General features: G+C 35.1%; 1 protein-coding gene across 1 annotated transcript in view; it reads left to right on the forward strand.

The window, feature by feature from the left end:
- The window catches only part of LOC134277052 (inactive pancreatic lipase-related protein 1-like), a 60,863-nt gene extending 42,236 nt beyond the window's left edge, over positions 1-18,627 (forward strand). The window contains exon 6 of the mRNA XM_062759324.1: positions 18,578-18,627. Within this exon, the coding sequence (XP_062615308.1) occupies positions 18,578-18,615 (38 nt within the window). The 3' untranslated portion in view covers positions 18,616-18,627. The remainder of the gene's footprint in view (positions 1-18,577) is intronic.
- Positions 18,628-19,192: the final 565 nt, after the last annotated feature.

Genomic DNA, 19,192 nt, shown 5'->3' on the forward strand with positions numbered 1-19,192 from the left:
TTGCAATGGAGACAGAAGAAACAGTACTATATACGCTATCTTTAACCAACCACAGAAACAACGAGGGATTTCTAACATTCTTTTTAGGACTTCTGATGAAATCAAAAAGACTACTGAGTATTTAGGCAATCAGCCTTTTTTCAAAATTCAAAGATATAAAGTTTATCAGTCAGCAGATGAAAAAAGCCACGCACGACATGCATTTAATGTGAATATTGCCATTTTGCACTGTTCTAATCATTATCTACCCACCTGAAGTATCTTTTTAAGGATCGGCTATCATTACTTTTACAGTGTAGCTCTTTTACAAAATTTCTACTTTTTTAGTTTTCAAATAAAACATATTGTTGAAAAGTTAACAATAAAGATATACATGTACGTGTACATGAAAACCAATGAATAGAAATTACAGCTATAGCAAAGTATTACGTCATTATTTAAACTCTTCACCCGTTTTCCAAGAATTGCAACTTCAACACCAATACGTGTTTAAAATCTTTAAAAACCCCAAAATCTCTACAATATAACTTGCTTAATTCATGAGTAAACACTTATAATTCAAAAGTTCATTAGATTAAACGTAAATTTTCAAATCATGAACAACATTCATTGATAAAAAAAATTTGGCCTATAATATTAAGACTTTAAATAATATGTTGTCTGTCCTTTGGATGAGACCGGAATACCGTACTTCAGTGTGAGAGCAAGGATGACCTCTAGAAGATTTTTTACTAAAAAGCTTTTAAAACAGGGTCGAACAATTTCTTTATAATAAAATAATGAATCAGATGTAAAATGCTTAATAAAAACATAACAGTTTAAAAAAGTGCGAAATTAATGGTCATATTTCGTTTTTTTTTTAAGGTGGGTGGGTGGGTGGCGGGGGGGGGGGGGGTGATGGGTGTTGTTCTTGTTTTTTTTTTTCTTTACTTTGTGCACTAAATATTACGTGATTGACCGTAAAGAATAACGTACATTAGCATTAAACCTTTTAAGTTTAAATAAAATACTATAAGACAAACCTTTCATTTTACAGACAGACAAACGGGCATTCTTATTCAACTTTTCGTTCCTTTTCCATGAAATCAATATATTCACCGAATAAATAAAATTCCTATACATATCAGGGATGGGGAAATTGAAAAAAGTAATTGTAATTGACCGTAATTAATTACATTTTTTAAAGTAATTGGAAGTAATTTGTAATTGAACATTTTTTCAATTACTTGTAATTGTAATTTAATTAATTACACTGAAAAAATACCATGTAATTTCAATTACTTTTTCAATTACATTCAATTACTTTATAAAGTGCACATTCATATATTGTCACCACTACCTCCCCATTTTTACTGTCTTTTATTTAATTGTAAAACATATCCTCAGTCCTTCAATTATAAAAAATCTAAGATAATGTTTACAAGCAACTAAATGATTGGTTTGATAATAATTATCTAGTTTCTTTCTAAAAATTATATAAAAAAAATAATTTTTTTTTTGGTATACTATTAGGTTTATCTAAATTTTGTACCAGCTTTCTTAGGTCTATTCGTTATGAAACACACATTTATTATATTTCAATTTTTCTTGTTTGATCAATAATAAAGAAAAAGAATGTGTGTGTCATAATTAAGTTCCCTCTTGTTGGGAAGAAATAATTGCCCTCCAAATCACAGCTATAAATTGCAATCAAAACAAGTCAACTCCTCTACAGAGGTATTCATTCCATGATTCAGAAAACAAAGCCAATGGAGATAATTATTTCAATCAAAATGCTCAAAAGAAAAGAAAAACTTTCAATTTGATAATTATTTTAACATCTAAAAAGAATTTTATAAATGAATTTTGTATCTGAGAAAAGTATGTTTTGTACAATTATTATCTATGAAGTAAAAATGTTCAACATAAATAGCAATTTAATTAAGATGTTTAGGTTCAGAAATATTTAATTTGAGGGGTTACAGTAGTGACTCATTTTACTCTTTAAGATACCTCCTTTTAATAAAATATATCAAAAGCCATCAGGGATGCAATTTGTGTACATGTAAATATTGCATGGAAGAAACTGCATCAGACTGCGATTTTCTTTCACGTTTTGTAAATAAAAGTTATCATTCAAACAACAAAGAAGTGTACACAATGCCTACATCATATCATTTCTTGTATTGTTTGAGCAGAGGCTGAGCTTATATACAAATAAATGTAGTTCTGTATATTCATTGACAAGGATTGGGAAAAAATCAAAAAATTTGAAATGTAATTTGTAATTTAATTAATTACTTTTGCAAAGTAATTGTAATTTAATTAATTACATGTCTTAAAAAGCCTGTAATTTAATTGTAATTTAATTGAAGAAAAAGTCAGAATAATTGTAATTTAATTAATTACTTTTTAAAGTAATTGACCCCATCCCTGATACAAATATACATTATTTTCACGAAGTCCTTCAACTTTTCTTTATATGTACAATATTATGGTCAGATTTCATTCATTGATCTTTGATCTCCTTTTATTTTAAATTTTGACCATAGAATTTTCTACGACCGGGCAAAAATTATTGCTTGATAATATATCTGACCAAAAAATACAAATCAGCCGTAGGGTAGGGTGGTACATTAAAGTCAAATTTTTGATGGTCTTGTCACTCCACTATAAGGAATTTCATTGATGCACGTATAGTTGAGTTTCCCTTAATTCTTCAAATAACAGACAGGAACTAATCTCGCGCACAAATGGAACCTTGTGAAGATTTATTAGTATTCAAGTTATGGACAATATTTTTACTATCATTCAATTATATATTGGCTGTCAACGTTGACAGCGCCTTTTGCTACTCCTATAGCTGTTTGTTATACCTTTGGATTTGGTTAAAAACGATTTCGCTAAAAAAAAAAACCCTCCCATTTCTCTTGTACACTTAAGATGAAAAATCCAGTGCGTAGTAACGTCATCGAACGTCGCCATTTTTCGTGTGCTGTGTTTACCACTTTCCCATTTCGGATGCTTAGCAAACTGCCAAAAATTAAGCAAATGCCCTCAAATTTTCCAATAGACGACAAAATAGATAGTGAATAAAAATAGGATAATGCTAGCCAAAATCTATTTAATGCTTTTATTTCGAAATAATTCCATGATTTCGAAAAAAAACCATGAATTTTATCGTGCGAATGTACATGAAAGCATGCTAATAAAATATTAATTTTTGTCTATATTTTATTTAAAAAAAAGAATTCAGATATTCATCCCACTAAAATCGCACGACAATTCTAATACTATTAGTATTTCATACACATGTATTTAAGTACCCTTTTTCGTACACTTTTTAAAGGGTAAATTTTATTATAGGCACGATAGAGTTTCTAAATGATAATGAAATACATGGGTGACTTTTGTGCGTTACAGTCTTTGTAATTATAGCTTTGACAAATTATTATTTGTTTTGTCGTTTTTGTGTCCGAGATAACCGGGCAAATCTTATTTTTTAAAAATAGTATGGTAATAAACTTAACAAATTTTAAGGCATCGTATATTCCTTTTATTAACTGATTAAGATGTGATCTTTTTCCTTCTTTCATAAAAACGTGTATTCGTTTTTCTAATATAGCATTGTGAACAGATATTAGAAATTCAAACAATCAAAGCACTTAGTTAAATTACAATAAACTACAAGTTTTATTGTATAAAATTCCACAACATAGTATTTAAGAAACAGTCGCGCATATGTTGTTTAGCAATTAGAAAGTGAAACAATTATCTACGAATATTTTTCATCAACTATTCTGGTTAAATATATTTAAAACTAACACAATGTGTGTTCGAACTGCTTTTTGCACAAGTGAGAAAAAAAAACCCGAAAAACGAGTACGAGTAAGTTGTAGTTTGGCGTAATTCAATGAATATTCACGAGGCGAGAAATATTGATAACGGCAAATATCAGGAATTAGGCTTAGTGTCCATCAACGAAATGTTTTTTTTAAGTATTTGTTAACTATATATATTTTTTATGATTTTAAACATCGAAACAAGTCTGCTTTCCTAATTTGGCTCTGCAAAAATCTCCGCTAGGGTCCCCACGTGTTTACACTGTTGTTTACTCATATCCCAGACCAGCAGCAATAGCCTGTGGCTAAATATAGCCACTGTTTAAAAAGAAAAAAACTATTTAAATTAAATACTCATAATACACCAAAATATACAAATGTTTTATTTACAGATCATCTAATAAAGAGAAGGGCCAATCTGTTATACAGCTTTTTAATGATTCAAAAATCGAAAGAATCATATTAAACATAACTTCTCAGGATCGATAGATTTATGTTATTTTCTTAAAAGACTGTTATTAAACGATGATCATTAAAACACCTCATATCTATCAAAATGGTATCAAAATAGGTGATAACAGCTGTGTGCCCATTGATTTGGTCATGATAATTACCGTTTAAACGAGTACAGAGCCATGGGCTAAAACGGGTCCTTAGATATTAACAGTTGGAGACATAAATTACAGTAAAATGTGTATATTTCATTTTGTTACATGTGTTAAAAAATATCTGTACAAATATATATAAATATATAAAATAATTATATACATCAGCGCCATTATGTTATGTTGTGTTGTATCACGAATCATTTAGGAACGATTTATCTAAAATGTAGAATTTGTGTACGAACTGTTTTTCTCTGTGTATACCTGAGGTGGCAGAGGATAGTTTTTTTTGCAATCAAAACGTTTGACTGACGGTTTACTTAATATTGAGCTGCTTTTAAAATGTGCATTGAAAAATTTTAAATTCCCTCTACATGTAATAATAGTATGATGTAGTCCCTTGAGAAATTTGAAGCTTTTAGGAATAAAACATGTACAACTTACACAATGAGCCCTAAAGATGGCGCAGGGACAATCTCAAAATTTTATGTGAATCAAGCCTATTTTCACTATTTCGCCGCAGCCGCATCTGCTTCCAGGCCCGTGCGCCTGACCTAAGCTACCACACAAATTGCAGAATAACATTTGTACATACCAATGAACAGCAAGAGATATGGGCTCAACCACCTCGTTTTCAAGCTACAATTCATCCTGTTAACCCACCCCGCTTTTCTGGTGAAATACCGGTAGAGCGAGTTTTGAGCTTAGTTTCGTATTTCTAGTCCATATCCCATATACAGTAGTAGTGACACTAAAGTGTCATATTTCAATAAAATACACAAGGCCACCAATTCCCTCCAAATGCACCCATAAAATATTCTAGCTATAAAATTACCTATAATATGCATTCAAACCTCAGGTTTCTCTATTTTTTCTATTTTTTGACCGGTACTTTATTCGAAACTATCCTCTGCCACCTTTAACTTTCAAAGTTTGTCTTGCAATTAACAAACCTTGCTCAATTCAGAAAGAACATGCAATTCTGAGTAAAAATATACCAAATATGTTTTGATTCATTGAAAAATAAAAAAGTTATGGCCAAATAAGAGACCTCACCAATTCTCGGTCAACCACCTTAACCCCATATTGTTTGTTCCACATAAAACAAAAGCAATTCTTACAACTCCAAATGATCAATACACCATCAAAAAAGTGTTAAATGGTAATTTTAATCTATTTCAAATACAGTTATATGTAAAAAGTCAAATATAAAGTGCACATCTTGGTGAAATGTACTCACATGTATCACATACTCCCCTATTTTTCATGTTCTGTGAAATTCCATTTTATCTCTTTTTCACTTGGTTTTATATACCTATAACTCTTTTGCAAAGTTAAAACCCCTTTCAACTTTCAAGATATTTATCATGATATATGAAAACCCCTCTTGCATCACATGCTAAAGAAAAAGTGTCCAGGAAATGGCAGTTCAACACCCTACCCCTGCAGCCATTTCTTCAGTGTAATGTAAATGCACTGTAAAAATCTGTTTCTCCTAGCTGAATTTTTTCTAAGTGTCTGATATTCACTTTTAACAGTTATGAGTAATCAAATACATACATTTCATTCTCCTGAAAACTAAAAGTGATTATTCTGTCCATCCTGGGCAATTGTGGGCAGATTATATGGGCCTAGCAGAATTCAATAATTACATGAAAATGCACATTTTATTGATATTACTTCATTAAATATGCAATATAAACTCCTTGTTTTGTTATTATTCAAAGAAAAATAGTCCTTTTATAGCAAACCATTGAAAAATTTAGATTCTGTCACATTTAAATATAGATAAATTAAAAATTAAAAAGGGGGGGGGGGATATTTCATGAAATCATAAATAACAGAATAGGTTAAATTTGGAAAAATGAAGCAAACTAAGTTTTTTTTGTACTATATGTGGTTAGGTTTAGTGACATTTAGGTATGCTGACTGATTTTTATTTTCAAAATATTTATATTTAGTAATTTAGGTGGAAAAAATGGCAAATTTATGTAATTTCAGTGATATCGCACTAATTAATACACTTAAATTCTAATTACATTTAATTAATTAAAGCAAGACATGATTTTAATTATGCGACAATACCCAAAGTATCAAATTCAAACAATTAATTTATTCTCTGGCAAAAAATGCCTAAATCTTATATGATTTATTATGCTGATGGTTCAAAGTCTTTAAAAATGTATGCTGGAAAAGAGTAACCCCCCTTGCTTTTTAGTGAATATACCCAGCTGTACAGATTTTAAATAACAGAAACAAAGTATTTTTTTAAATTGACATACATGAATAAACCCTTTTGTATAAAAATCAGACTAAAATTCACATTTCTAAAAATTGATGCATTCTTGAAGGTGGCAGAGGATAGTTTTTTTTGCAATCAAAACGTTTGACTGACGGTTTACTTAATATTGAGCTGCTTTTAAAATGTGCATTGAAAAATTTTAAATTCCCTCTACATGTAATAATAGTATGATGTAGTCCCTTGAGAAATTTGAAGCTTTTAGGAATAAAACATGTACAACTTACACAATGAGCCCTAAAGATGGCGCAGGGACAATCTCAAAATTTTATGTGAATCAAGCCTATTTTCACTATTTCGCCGCAGCCGCATCTGCTTCCAGGCCCGTGCGCCTGACCTAAGCTACCACACAAATTGCAGAATAACATTTGTACATACCAATGAACAGCAAGAGATATGGGCTCAACCACCTCGTTTTCAAGCTACAATTCATCCTGTTAACCCACCCCGCTTTTCTGGTGAAATACCGGTAGAGCGAGTTTTGAGCTTAGTTTCGTATTTCTAGTCCATATCCCATATACAGTAGTAGTGACACTAAAGTGTCATATTTCAATAAAATACACAAGGCCACCAATTCCCTCCAAATGCACCCATAAAATATTCTAGCTATAAAATTACCTATAATATGCATTCAAACCTCAGGTTTCTCTATTTTTTCTATTTTTTGACCGGTACTTTATTCGAAACTATCCTCTGCCACCTGAATTCATCCACACGTTGTAACCAGCTAGATAAAGGTTTTGATAAAAATTGATTTGTTTGTACGGCTTTTGGTGTTTTCCATATTGGCGTGGTGGCAGCGGTATACGTTATTCCACATCCCGAAGAGCGGACAACAATTTTAATTCATGCGAATGTGAGTAAACACAATTGCCAAAGCGAAAGTGCATACAAACAACTCAGTTATTCCCGAACTGTGCATATCAGAAACCTCAAACGTCACATAACTCATCTGAAACTATTGACATGGCTACAACACGTGCACCGAAACAATGGCCATTAACAAAGAATGAAACCATTACTTCGTTCGAAGCTTGGCGCCAAAATCTTCAATATACACTTTCACTAGATACGAATTTTGCACCGTTCCTCGTCAATGGGTTCACTTGGCTTAAAAAGACACCCGGAACTCCCCTAAGAGGATTTGAAGACGACGATGAAAACGTAGCTGAGAATGCCAGACGCACAGCAGCACAGAAAGTTACTCACCTTGAACTGATGCTGGGTCAGATAGCTAACTTTTGCCCTGTGGTATCCAGAAACACTATTGTGAAAAACTCCACTTCTGTCAATGCAATATGGCAATCAATCAGACAACATTATCAACCGGAAGTCACTTTTTGGACTTCGACAACATTCATTTGGAGGCAGGGGAGAGACCAGAGGATCTATATCAACGCCTTATGAGTTTTATAGAAGACAATCTACTTACTCCTAATGGAAACATCAGCCACCATGGTGACATACTGGAAGCAGATGAGGAACTTTCTCCAACACTTGAGAATCTTGTAATACTCACCTGGTTGAGACTTATACACAAGGATCTCCCTACATTAGTCAAGCAACGATATGGCACAGAACTACGTTCCAAAACTTTGGCTTCCATTAAACCAGAAATTTCACAAGCTCTTGATACCTTACTCGATGAAATTCATGCATCTCATGACTCCAAAGTCCTACGTACTGCCTTTATCAAACAGACAAAAACTTCAAATAAGAAGTCCCTCACTACAACAGTGAAACGAGAGTGTCCATTATGTAAACAGGCAGGACGGGTCAGATTTGACCACTTTCTCAGTACATGCAAATTTCTGCCGGAGGGAGTTAAACGGTTTATAACCAAGTCAAGACGACTGGTGGAAGCAGACGACTCCGACAATGAAGAGCCCCCAGATGACATTCATGAGCATCTCATAGTCGACGATGGTGATCAGTCATTTACACCCTCAACCCGCCGTGTTAGCACTACAAAATCAGCTCAAATCAAAGTATTTTATGAGCATCATCCTGTGTATTTAACTATTGACTCTGGTGCAGAAATAAGCATGATAAAGACAACATTTGCAGAGTTTATTGGAGCCCTTATTAAAAGAACATCACAAAATGCTCTCCAAGCTGATGGTTTGACACCACTCGACAGTGTTGGGGAAGTACACTTAACCCTATCACGCGACAGTGAAATACTTCACCTTGATGCCCTAGTTGTCAACGAATTAGATGTCGACATTTTGGCAGGGATGCCATTCATGAAGTGCAATGACATTGGCATACGCCCCTCCAAAAACCAAGTAACCATTAGGGATTCTACTGTTATTCATTACCTACCTGATGACGGTCCTACAACTCCCCGTCATGTACGCCGTGCTCAAGCCTTCATTCTTAGGGCAGAACCAAAAACAACAGTTGTTTGGCCTGGAACATACCTAGAACTCAAGATTCCTGATGCTCTACACCCCGAATCCACTCTTTCAATGGAACCACGAGTACATCATAACACACTCTTGAACTGGTCTAAACCAACTTTAGTCGAAGCTGTAGGGGGTAGAATTCGACTCTTGAATGACACAAATGAACCCCACTTAATCCTCAAAAACGACCACTTGTGCCAACTCCACCATACTTCTACAGAGTTCACAGATTTGGAAGAGAGTACAAACTACATGTCTACAACAGATCCCATACCCATCACCTCCAGATCATCAGGATCATCAAATTTCAATTCAGATACTGTCAGTGTAGATCCGGACAATATTCTGACAACAACTGATCGCCATAAATTTTACAAACTACTTCAGAATTATGACTCTATATTTGATCCTAATTTTAAAGGGTACAATGGAGCGGCTGGCAAGTTTGAGTGTCATATCAACATGGGACCTGTTCAACCCCCACAACGAAAAGGAAGGCTACCACAATATTCCAGAGACAAATTACAAGAATTGCAACAAAAGTGCAATGAACTCGAATCCTTGGGTGTACTTAGAAAACCTGAAGAAGTGAATATATCTGTTGAATACCTTAACCCCTCCTTCCTTGTCAAAAAACCTAACGGAGGCTACAGACTTGTCACAGCCTTTGAAGATGTGGGACGCTACAGTAAGCCACAGCCGTCGCTCATGCCAGATGTCGATTCAACCCTTCGCACTATTGGTCGATGGAAATACATTATTGTCTCTGACTTGACAAGCGCATTCTACCAGATTCCCCTTTCAAGACCATCCTTAAAGTACTGTGGAATTGTAACACCCTATCGAGGAATACGTGTGTATACCAGATGTGCAATGGGCATGCCTGGATCTGAAACAGCTCTGGAAGAACTCATGTGCAGAGTACTTGGTGACAGTTTACAGGAGGGCTGTGTAGCAAAACTAGCAGATGACCTATATTGTGGAGGACAAACAGTGGAAGAATTACTTCATAATTGGGAATGTGTACTCAAGTCCCTTGCACAAAGTGGACTTCATTTGTCTCCAACAAAAACCATAGTATGCCCTCGCTCAACCACAATACTTGGATGGAACTGGACAGAAGGAAAGATATCTGCCAGCAAACACAAGGTGTCCACTTTATCTTCATGTAGTGTTCCTGAAACTGTAAAAGCCCTTAGATCTTTTCTCGGAGCATACAAAGTTCTTGGTCGGGTGATTCCAAATTGTTCAGACATTCTTACTCCACTGGAGAACTCAATAGGAGGAATGCAGTCAAAAGACAAAGTGCCGTGGACTGATGAATTGCGGGAACATTTTACCAATGCTCAGGAGAAACTGTCCTCAAACAAGACCATTATCTTACCTATACCATCTGATGAACTGTGGGTTGTTACTGATGGCTCAGTGAGTAAGAGAGGACTAGGTGCCACTATGTATGCTATGCGCGATGGAAAATTGAATCTTGCTGGATTCTTTAGTGCAAACTTGAGAAAGCATCAGGTAACATGGCTTCCTTGTGAGATTGAAGCACTGTGTATTGCCGCGGCTATTAAACACTTCAGTCCCTTTATAATCCAATCAACAAAACAGACTCATGTACTCACCGATAGCAAACCGTGCGTAGAAGCCTTTGAAAAACTACGCCGGGGCGAGTTCTCATCAAGTCCAAGAGTCACGTCTTTTCTGTCTGTAGCTAGTCGCTACCGCACTTCCATCCAACACCTTGCTGGGTCAGCAAATGTCCCCTCAGATTTTGCAAGTCGCAATGCTCCAGAGTGTTCTGAACCTAGGTGCCAGATCTGCAGTTTCATTGCTCAAACAGAAGACTCTGTTGTACGGTCTGTTTGCTTACAAGATGTACTTGACAGCAAAGTCAACCTACCTTTCACAACACGCTCAGCTTGGCTCTCCATTCAGTCAGAGTGTGCTGATCTGCGAAGAACCCATGCACACCTTAAACAAGGAACCCGTCCATCTAGAAAACTAACCAACATTAGAGATGTCAAACGTTACCTTAGTGTTGCCAGCATCGCTAGAGATGGTCTTCTAGTTGTACGTCGTCCTAACCCATTTCAACCTACTACAGAATTGATCATTGTGCCAAGAACTGTGTTAGAGGGATTACTGACTGCACTACATGTCACACTTGATCACCCTACCCGTAATCTGATGAATCTTGTCATGAAACGACATTTTTATGCCCTTGACCTGGCAAAGGCCATTGAAAATGTCTGCGAGTCATGCCATGTTTGTGCCTCCCTGAAAAAGTTTCCTGATCAACTTGTTCCTCAGTCCTCTGAAGAACCAACTGAAGCACTCGGCATAAAGTTCGCTGCTGATGTTCTTAAGCGTAACCGTCAACTCATCCTTCTATTGAGAGAATGCGTGACATCATACACTGTTGCATGCCTTATCAATGATGAGAAACGAGATACATTACGGGAAGGTATTCTCCGTCTTGCCCTTGAGTTACGCCCTTTAGATGGTCCTCCGGCTGTTATCCGAGTAGATCCTGCTCCTGGATTCGTGGCCCTTTAGGATGATGATACTTTAATAAAATACCGCATCTCTATAGAAATAGGTAGAGTTAAAAATCAGAACAAAAACCCTGTAGCTGAAAAGGCCATAGAAGAGTTGGAGGAAGAAATACTACGACAGGAGCCAGGAGGAGGCCCTGTGACAGAACTTAAGCTGACAATAGCAGTCGCCAGACTAAACTCACGGATCAGATTCACCGGACTGTCAGCACGTGAATTGTGGACTCAGCGAAGTCAGTACACCAACGAACAAATTCCTGTTTTCGATCTCCATACCATTACATCCAAACAAACCCTTCGAGAAACCAACCACCCTTCCAGCGCTCTATCCAAATGGAAAAGCAACAAGACCCAACATCACCTGTCACTCCAAGTTGGAGATCTAGTCTACCTTTATTGCGATCGTGACAAGTCTAAAGCTCGGAGCCGCTACATGATTACAGCAATTGACGGAAAATGGTGTTATATAAAAAAATTCTCCGGACGACAAATGCGTGCTTGTTCTTACAAAGTTAAACTAGTGGAATGTTATCGTGTACCATGTGAGATATCTCAGTCCAAATCACCTATCCAATCTGAGTTTGATGATTCCGAAGATTCCCAGGACAGCGCCCATGAAAACCATGACATAACAAAAGTATTGCAGGAACCGTCAAAAGATTCCATTGAAATACCGCCGCTTTTATCTGTACCACCCAGCAATGTTATTGACCCACCTGAATGTCACTCTACAGATATAATTCCTGCTTCAGAAGACCACACCGAGGATGTCACACCTCAACAATCAGAATCACCATCTCAACGACCCGTTCGTGACCGTCGTCCGCCCAAATACCTACAAGACTACGTCGTTTCATGAATGAATTGCTGTTTATGTGACTTATTAGTTTAAGTTCAAATCGAATATTTGTCATTTATAGTACATGTAATAGTGTTAATTTCTGTGCAGTTTTTATTCTTAAAGGAAGCAAAAGGAAGTTGCGCCATTATGTTATGTTGTGTTGTATCACGAATCATTTAGGAACGATTTATCTAAAATGTAGATTTGGTGTACGAACTGTTTTTTCTCTGTGTATTCAATTCATCCACACGTTGTAACCAGCTAGATAAAGGTTTTGATTTGTTTGTACGGCTTTTGGTGTTTTCCATATTGGCGCAGAGTAATTGAGATGCCATTTCAGTATTCGAACGATACTAAGACGTTGGAAAGAGTACCCGCTTAACCGGATACTCATTGACATCCCTAGTAAATAGGGATCGGGATGTCCGTTTATCCGTCTGTCTGTTAGGTTTTGGGCTACTCATCTGTTATCCATCTTATATTGTTTGTTAAAAAGTGCAATTGAAAACCTTCTATATTACTCTTTGATCTGACACTTAGATTTTCAAGTAGTATTGTTAAAGAAATCTTTTTTATCGGTACTATCCTTTTTTCCTGAGTTCCACGTAAAGGTCTTAATTTGAGACATAAGATTACGTCGCTATTGAGTGAAAAAAGTCTCAAATGGAACTAAAAACAACATACAATTAATCAATTAACAAGGGAGATTACCGCATTTTCAGGACACTACTGCTGCCATCCACTAACAATTGTGAAACTAGTTGTATGTCACGGAGACCGTAACAGATGTTCATATATGTCCCCTTGTCTTTCTTTTGATGTCACATTCCCTTTAAACTTCATTAACTTATTGGCGTTCAGATGAATTGGATCACAGGCATAGCCGATCATTTTATTTTCATTGGGTGCATTCTTCTGAATCTTAGTGAAAAGGACGAAGCGCAAAATATAATATAGAGATTTTTTAACCTTTTGACATTTAAGAAAACTTCTTCACCCAAGAACATAGGAAAGTAACCAATTTTTTTTCTTTAAGCCTTTTTACATGGTGTTAGCATGAAACTGCAAAACATTACGCCTGGTGTCTCTGCCATTTTTCAAGATCATATATGCATTTCGTTGATGGTCTAGTAAACGCAATAATGGAATCACGCTTTGCTCACCCTTTCTCTTGACCACACTTTAATGGTACATGTATATAAATCGCAGAAAAATCCCTATTAAAATTTGCAAATGGTGAGATGCAATCTTTAACTCATATCGAAATAAAGAAAATATTATCTCTTCATCAAGAGAATTTAAATGGGTGATTTTTTTTTACTGCTGGTACGAATCATTATGATATATAGATATTTTAACAGGTAGTAGAAACCTTTAAGACAGAAATTTTAATTTTTCTTTTAAAAGGCGAAATTTAATGGAAGTGTATAAAAGGCTCGGCGTTAAAATTATAATTTAGATATATTTTAAAAGCCAACAAGATAGGACAAGGGGCAATAAAATGGTAAGTTTCTGCGTAGATTTGTTTGGCTCAAACTTTATATAACTCAGTAATTATCAATTTTTCGAAACAGAACCTAAGAAAAAAAATGGACATTTACAATTTATTGTCTGCTTAATTAGTGATTTTCTTCTGTTTCTTATTATTCTTCTTCCCTATTATTCTTTTTTTCTTCCGCTGATTTTTTGTTTCGACATTTATCGAAAAGACTTTTTGTTCATCGTAAAGGTCATTAAAAGTTATGAACAAATTTGACCCAACGCGTATGAACTATGACCCCTTTCAAAGTTTTTGCCCCTTTCGCAAGAAATGCTTGTTATTGCTACTCCTCCGAAACCGTAAACTATAGAGGTATGAAACCTTCACTAATGTCTCCGACTAATTGAGAAGACTCTGGAATCTATTCATTGCGAAAGTATTCGGTGACCCCTTCAATGAGTTATAGCCCCTGAAAGTGTTTGAATTTTACAAATAATTAAATATTTTCAAAATGAGAAGTCGTAGAGACATGGGACTAACATCGTCGGAAACCCACGGGTGATCTCGTCTCTACTCATCACCCGTAGGCAAACTCGCCGAAATATTGCCGTAAAATATGCTAATTTGTTGTTTTTAGTCAACCAATCAGAAAGTTGGAACTCTTCAATTTTGAAAAATACGTTAATTACTTTGCTATTTATGGTAAATATTTTGACGCTCGTTAAAACGTGCGAAGTTTGATTTAAAACAATGAAAGTCAATTCGTACAGGTCACAGACATTAATATCCGCCATATATTATGAAGGAGTACCTCTTTAACTGCAAAATACACCGGTGAGTGGATTTATCAGTTGTGTTAACTTCGGAATGAGTTTTTCATGTTTTTGGCAATGCCGAACATGCATACGTAACGTGAACTGTGATTCGTTGTTTCGCATCGCGACTCTGTGAAGCGGCCAATCAAATGACCCATGCATATTTAATTACGTGTACATACGACGATTTTTCGGCGTGTTTGCCCACGGGTGATAAGTAAAGACGAGATCACCCGTGGGTTTCCGACGATGTGGGACCAACTGCATAAGATTCATTGACCTTGGACCTTAAAATTCATATAAAGGTCAAAGGTCAAGGTCAGCCCAAAAATGAGAAATTAAGCTCTTTTTATATCTCTCTTGTCTTTTAACATATACAATCTGTCTTTGCATCATTAATATGTACTCTTAAAACTACTTCAAAGATTTCATTCTTGTCCCTTAAGATTGACTCTAATAAAAGTTATCGCCTCTTAAGCTTGTGCGAAAATCCTTCTAATTGTTACTGCTCTGAAACCATAAACCACAGAGACATGAACCCTTCACTAATGTCTTAAGGGACTTTAGGCACAACTTTTATGTTCAAGTGTGAAAGGACCTGGTGATTCCTTGAATGAGTTACTGCCCTTTAATGTTTTTGTGCTTACCATTAAACCTTATAACTTTGAAACTATAAGTCATAGAGGCATGAGACTAATTACAATGTGACCCTTGACCTTTGTCCTTGAATATTACTTGAAGGTCAAAAGTCAAGGTCACCTTCAAATTTTTGAATTTTTAGCTCACCTGAGCCGAAGGCTCAAGTGAGCTTTTCTGATCAAAATTTGTCCGTCGTCTGTCGTTGTCGTTGTTGGCGTTGTGGTAAACTTTTCACATTTTCATCTTCTTCTCAAGAACCACTGGGCCAATTTCAACCAAACTTGGCACAAAGTATCCTTGGATGAAGGGGATTCAAGATTGTTCAAATGAAGGGCCACAACCTCTTCCAAGGGGAGATAATTATGAATTAGTGAAAAAATAATAGCATTTTAAAAAAATCTTCTTCTCAAGAACCACTGGGCCAGGAAAGATGAAACTCATGTGGAATCATCCTCAGGTAGTGTAGATTCAAATTTTTTCAAATCATGACCCTCGGGGCTAGGGTGGGGCCAAAATGGCTGACCAAAGTTTTACATAGGAATAAATAGGAAAAATCTTTAAAAATCTTCTTCTTAAGAACCACTGGGCCAGGAAAAATGAAACTCATCTGGAATCATCCTCAGGTAGTGTAGATTCAAGTTTTTTTAAATCATGACCCCCGGGGCTAGGGTGGGGTCAAAATGGCCGACCAAAGTTTTACATAGGAATATATAGGAAAAATCTTTAAAAATCTTCTTCATAAGAACCACTGAGCCAGGAAAGATGAAACTCATCTGGAATCATCCTCGGGTAGTGTAGATTCAAGTTTGTTCAAATCATAACCCCCGGGGCTAGGGTGGGGCCAAAATGGCCGACCAAAGTTTTACATAGGAATATATAGGAAAAATTTTAAAAATCTTCTTTTTAAGAACCACTGGGCCAGGAAAGATGAAACTCATCTAGAATCATCCTCAGGTAGTGTAGATTCAAGTTTGTTTAAATCATGACCCCCCGGGCTAGGGTGGGGCCAAAATGGCCGACCAAAGTTACATAGAAATGCATAGAACAAATCTTTTAAAATCTTCTTTTTCTTCTTAAGAACCACTGGGCCAGGAAAGATGAAACTCATGTGGAATCATCCTCAGGTAGTGTGGATTCAAGTTTGTTCAAATCATGACCCCCAGGGCTAGGGTGGGGCCAAAATGGCCAACCAAAGTTTTACATAGGAATATATAGGAAATATCTTTAAAAAATCTTCCTTTTAAGAATCATTGAGAAAGGAAATATGAAACTTAAATGAAATTATCCTCAGGTAGTGTAGATTCAAGTTTGTTCAAATCATGACCCCTGGGGCTAGGGTGGGGCCAAAATGGCTGACCAAAGTTTTACATAGGAATATATAGAAAAAATCTTTAAAAATCTTCTTTTCAAGAACCACTATGCCAGGAAAGATGAAACTCATGTGGAATCATCCTCAGGTATTGTAAATTCAAGTGTGTTTCAATCATGACCCCCGGGGCTAGGATGGGGCCAAAATGGATGACTAAAGTCTTACATAGGAATATATAGGAAAAACTTTAAAAATCTTCTTCTCAAGAACCTTTGGGCCAGGAAAGACGAAACTTATGTGGAATCATCCTCAGTTAGTGAAGATTCTACATTGTTCAAATCATGACACCCAGGAGGATTAAAATTCAAGCCCCCCCCCCCCCCCCCAGTAAACTTTCAGTTTTGATCTGATATGTGCTTTTTCCTAGTAGATGTGCTCAGGTGAGCGATGTGGCCCTTGGGCCTCTTGTTCCTTTTTTTTTCTTTTAAGCTATTCCTGGTTTCTTTTTGATTAAATATAATTTTAAAGAGATAAATATAAAATGAAATTGAAATTCAAAGAAGGTGGAAAGATCTCTTATTGTTCTGTGAACAATAAGTCTCCTAGTTGTTCAATTGATACTCTTTTTAGAATAGAACTTGACTTGAGGATAATCGGGGAACAAACGTCAATGTTTAGAAATAGAGTTTCGAATATATTATATACAATTTAAATTGGATTAAACTTTAAATGGCTTTAATCACAGAAATTTAATAAATTTGCTAGATGTCAAAATTTCTTAATATTATGCTTACTTCTTCTGAAAAACACCACAATGGTTTAATCTAATTTAAAAAAATGTCCGAATTACCTAAATAACGGTAACAATCATTGTATGTTTATCATCAACATTAAAAAAAATTCTATTGTTACTTTAAAAAATATTATGAAGTTATCCCTGGGATCATGATTTCTTTCACTCTTTCCATCAATCCATCCAATCTTTTGAGAGGAGAAAATAAACTATAAACTACACTAACCATACAAACATTATTTATCTATCTTTTTTTATTTAAACAATACGTTATTGATATGTTTTTAAATGACGACCTTTACCGGATCAGGGACCAGAGCCCAGTAATTTAAGATTAACAATGTTAAAGAATAACAATCCATTACATTAAATACATGCTAATTGTTGTTGTTGTTGTTGTTTTTCGACATCAAAGAAATATATTATGCATAGTTATGAATATTATTACTTTATTTCTATATTTTAGCTGTAACTTGTTATTTGATTGGATACAAAAAAGTTATGTGAAACCTAATCGCTGTTGTCATCGTCACAGTGACTTTTTGTAGTTCAAAACGTATCAGTAGGCTTGACGTTAAAATTAAAATATGTACAATTTAAATGCATTTTTGAAAGGGAAGTTGTCTTTTCTTGTACACTTAATGATTTAAAATAAAATTATGATGACTAGATTTTAATTAATAGGTACCAAATTTATGTTAGCAAAACATGGTTTGGAGCAGTTTACCTTTGGCTTTGTTAAAAAACAACTTCGCGTTAACTGTCATAACCCAAGCAGTACACTGTACCTTGGATAGCTATTATATAATTCCTTTAATAATTAAAAATTCTTTAAAAATATCATCATATTTATTTCTTGTACTATGAATTTTAAAATTAGCATAAATTGGTAGCACGAAACACGCTAGCAGCAATTTAAAAGTCTAATGATGCAAATTGTGATTTCTATGGAACTTAAAATGATACCTAAAAATTGAGATAAAATACACGTATCTTAATTCAATTTTAGAGTTCTGGCACCAGCATCAGTCGGACTATCAAACATAATGCCCACCATGATAAATCTGAAGATGAATCAGGGAATGGGGTAAATAAAAATACTTTAATTAGGCCAAAATAAAATTATAGTTTGTTGGAATTGCCTCCCGCCTCATTGAAATGCCCCCTCCTGAAAAAATTTTATTAACCAAAAGTAGGAAGATTTTTTTTTATTCAGTCAATTTTTTTTGCCCATAACATGTATCACAAAACACTGAAATATAGTGTCAGTTATATGTAAAATTAGGTTTGGTTTGTTGATGGTAGATACTTTTTTTTAAAAGTCAGAAAATGTATTTACTGTTTACTGAGATTTTTATCAAAAAGTTAAAATTTATCTTCAATTCAAAAAAAAAAAAAAAAAAATTCCCTCCCTCCCTCCTGTGTCTGAAACCCTTCAGGCGGCAATTCCAAACAAACAATATTTTAAGGATTGCCTTAGAACATATATCTGTAAAATCCTTATTTTTATTTTAGATTTTTTGTGGTCTGAGAAGAATGTTGTTTGTTTGTTGAAATTTTATTTTGAGGGACGAATATTTCATGGAGAACTTGTTCCTACCAACATCAAGAAAATATAAAAATA

Source organism: Saccostrea cucullata, unplaced genomic scaffold (genome assembly GCF_032062105.1).
Source record: "Saccostrea cucullata isolate Sc308-1 unplaced genomic scaffold, CSIRO_AGI_Scuc_v1 ctg5914, whole genome shotgun sequence".
Lineage (NCBI taxonomy): Eukaryota > Metazoa > Mollusca > Bivalvia > Ostreida > Ostreidae > Saccostrea > Saccostrea cuccullata.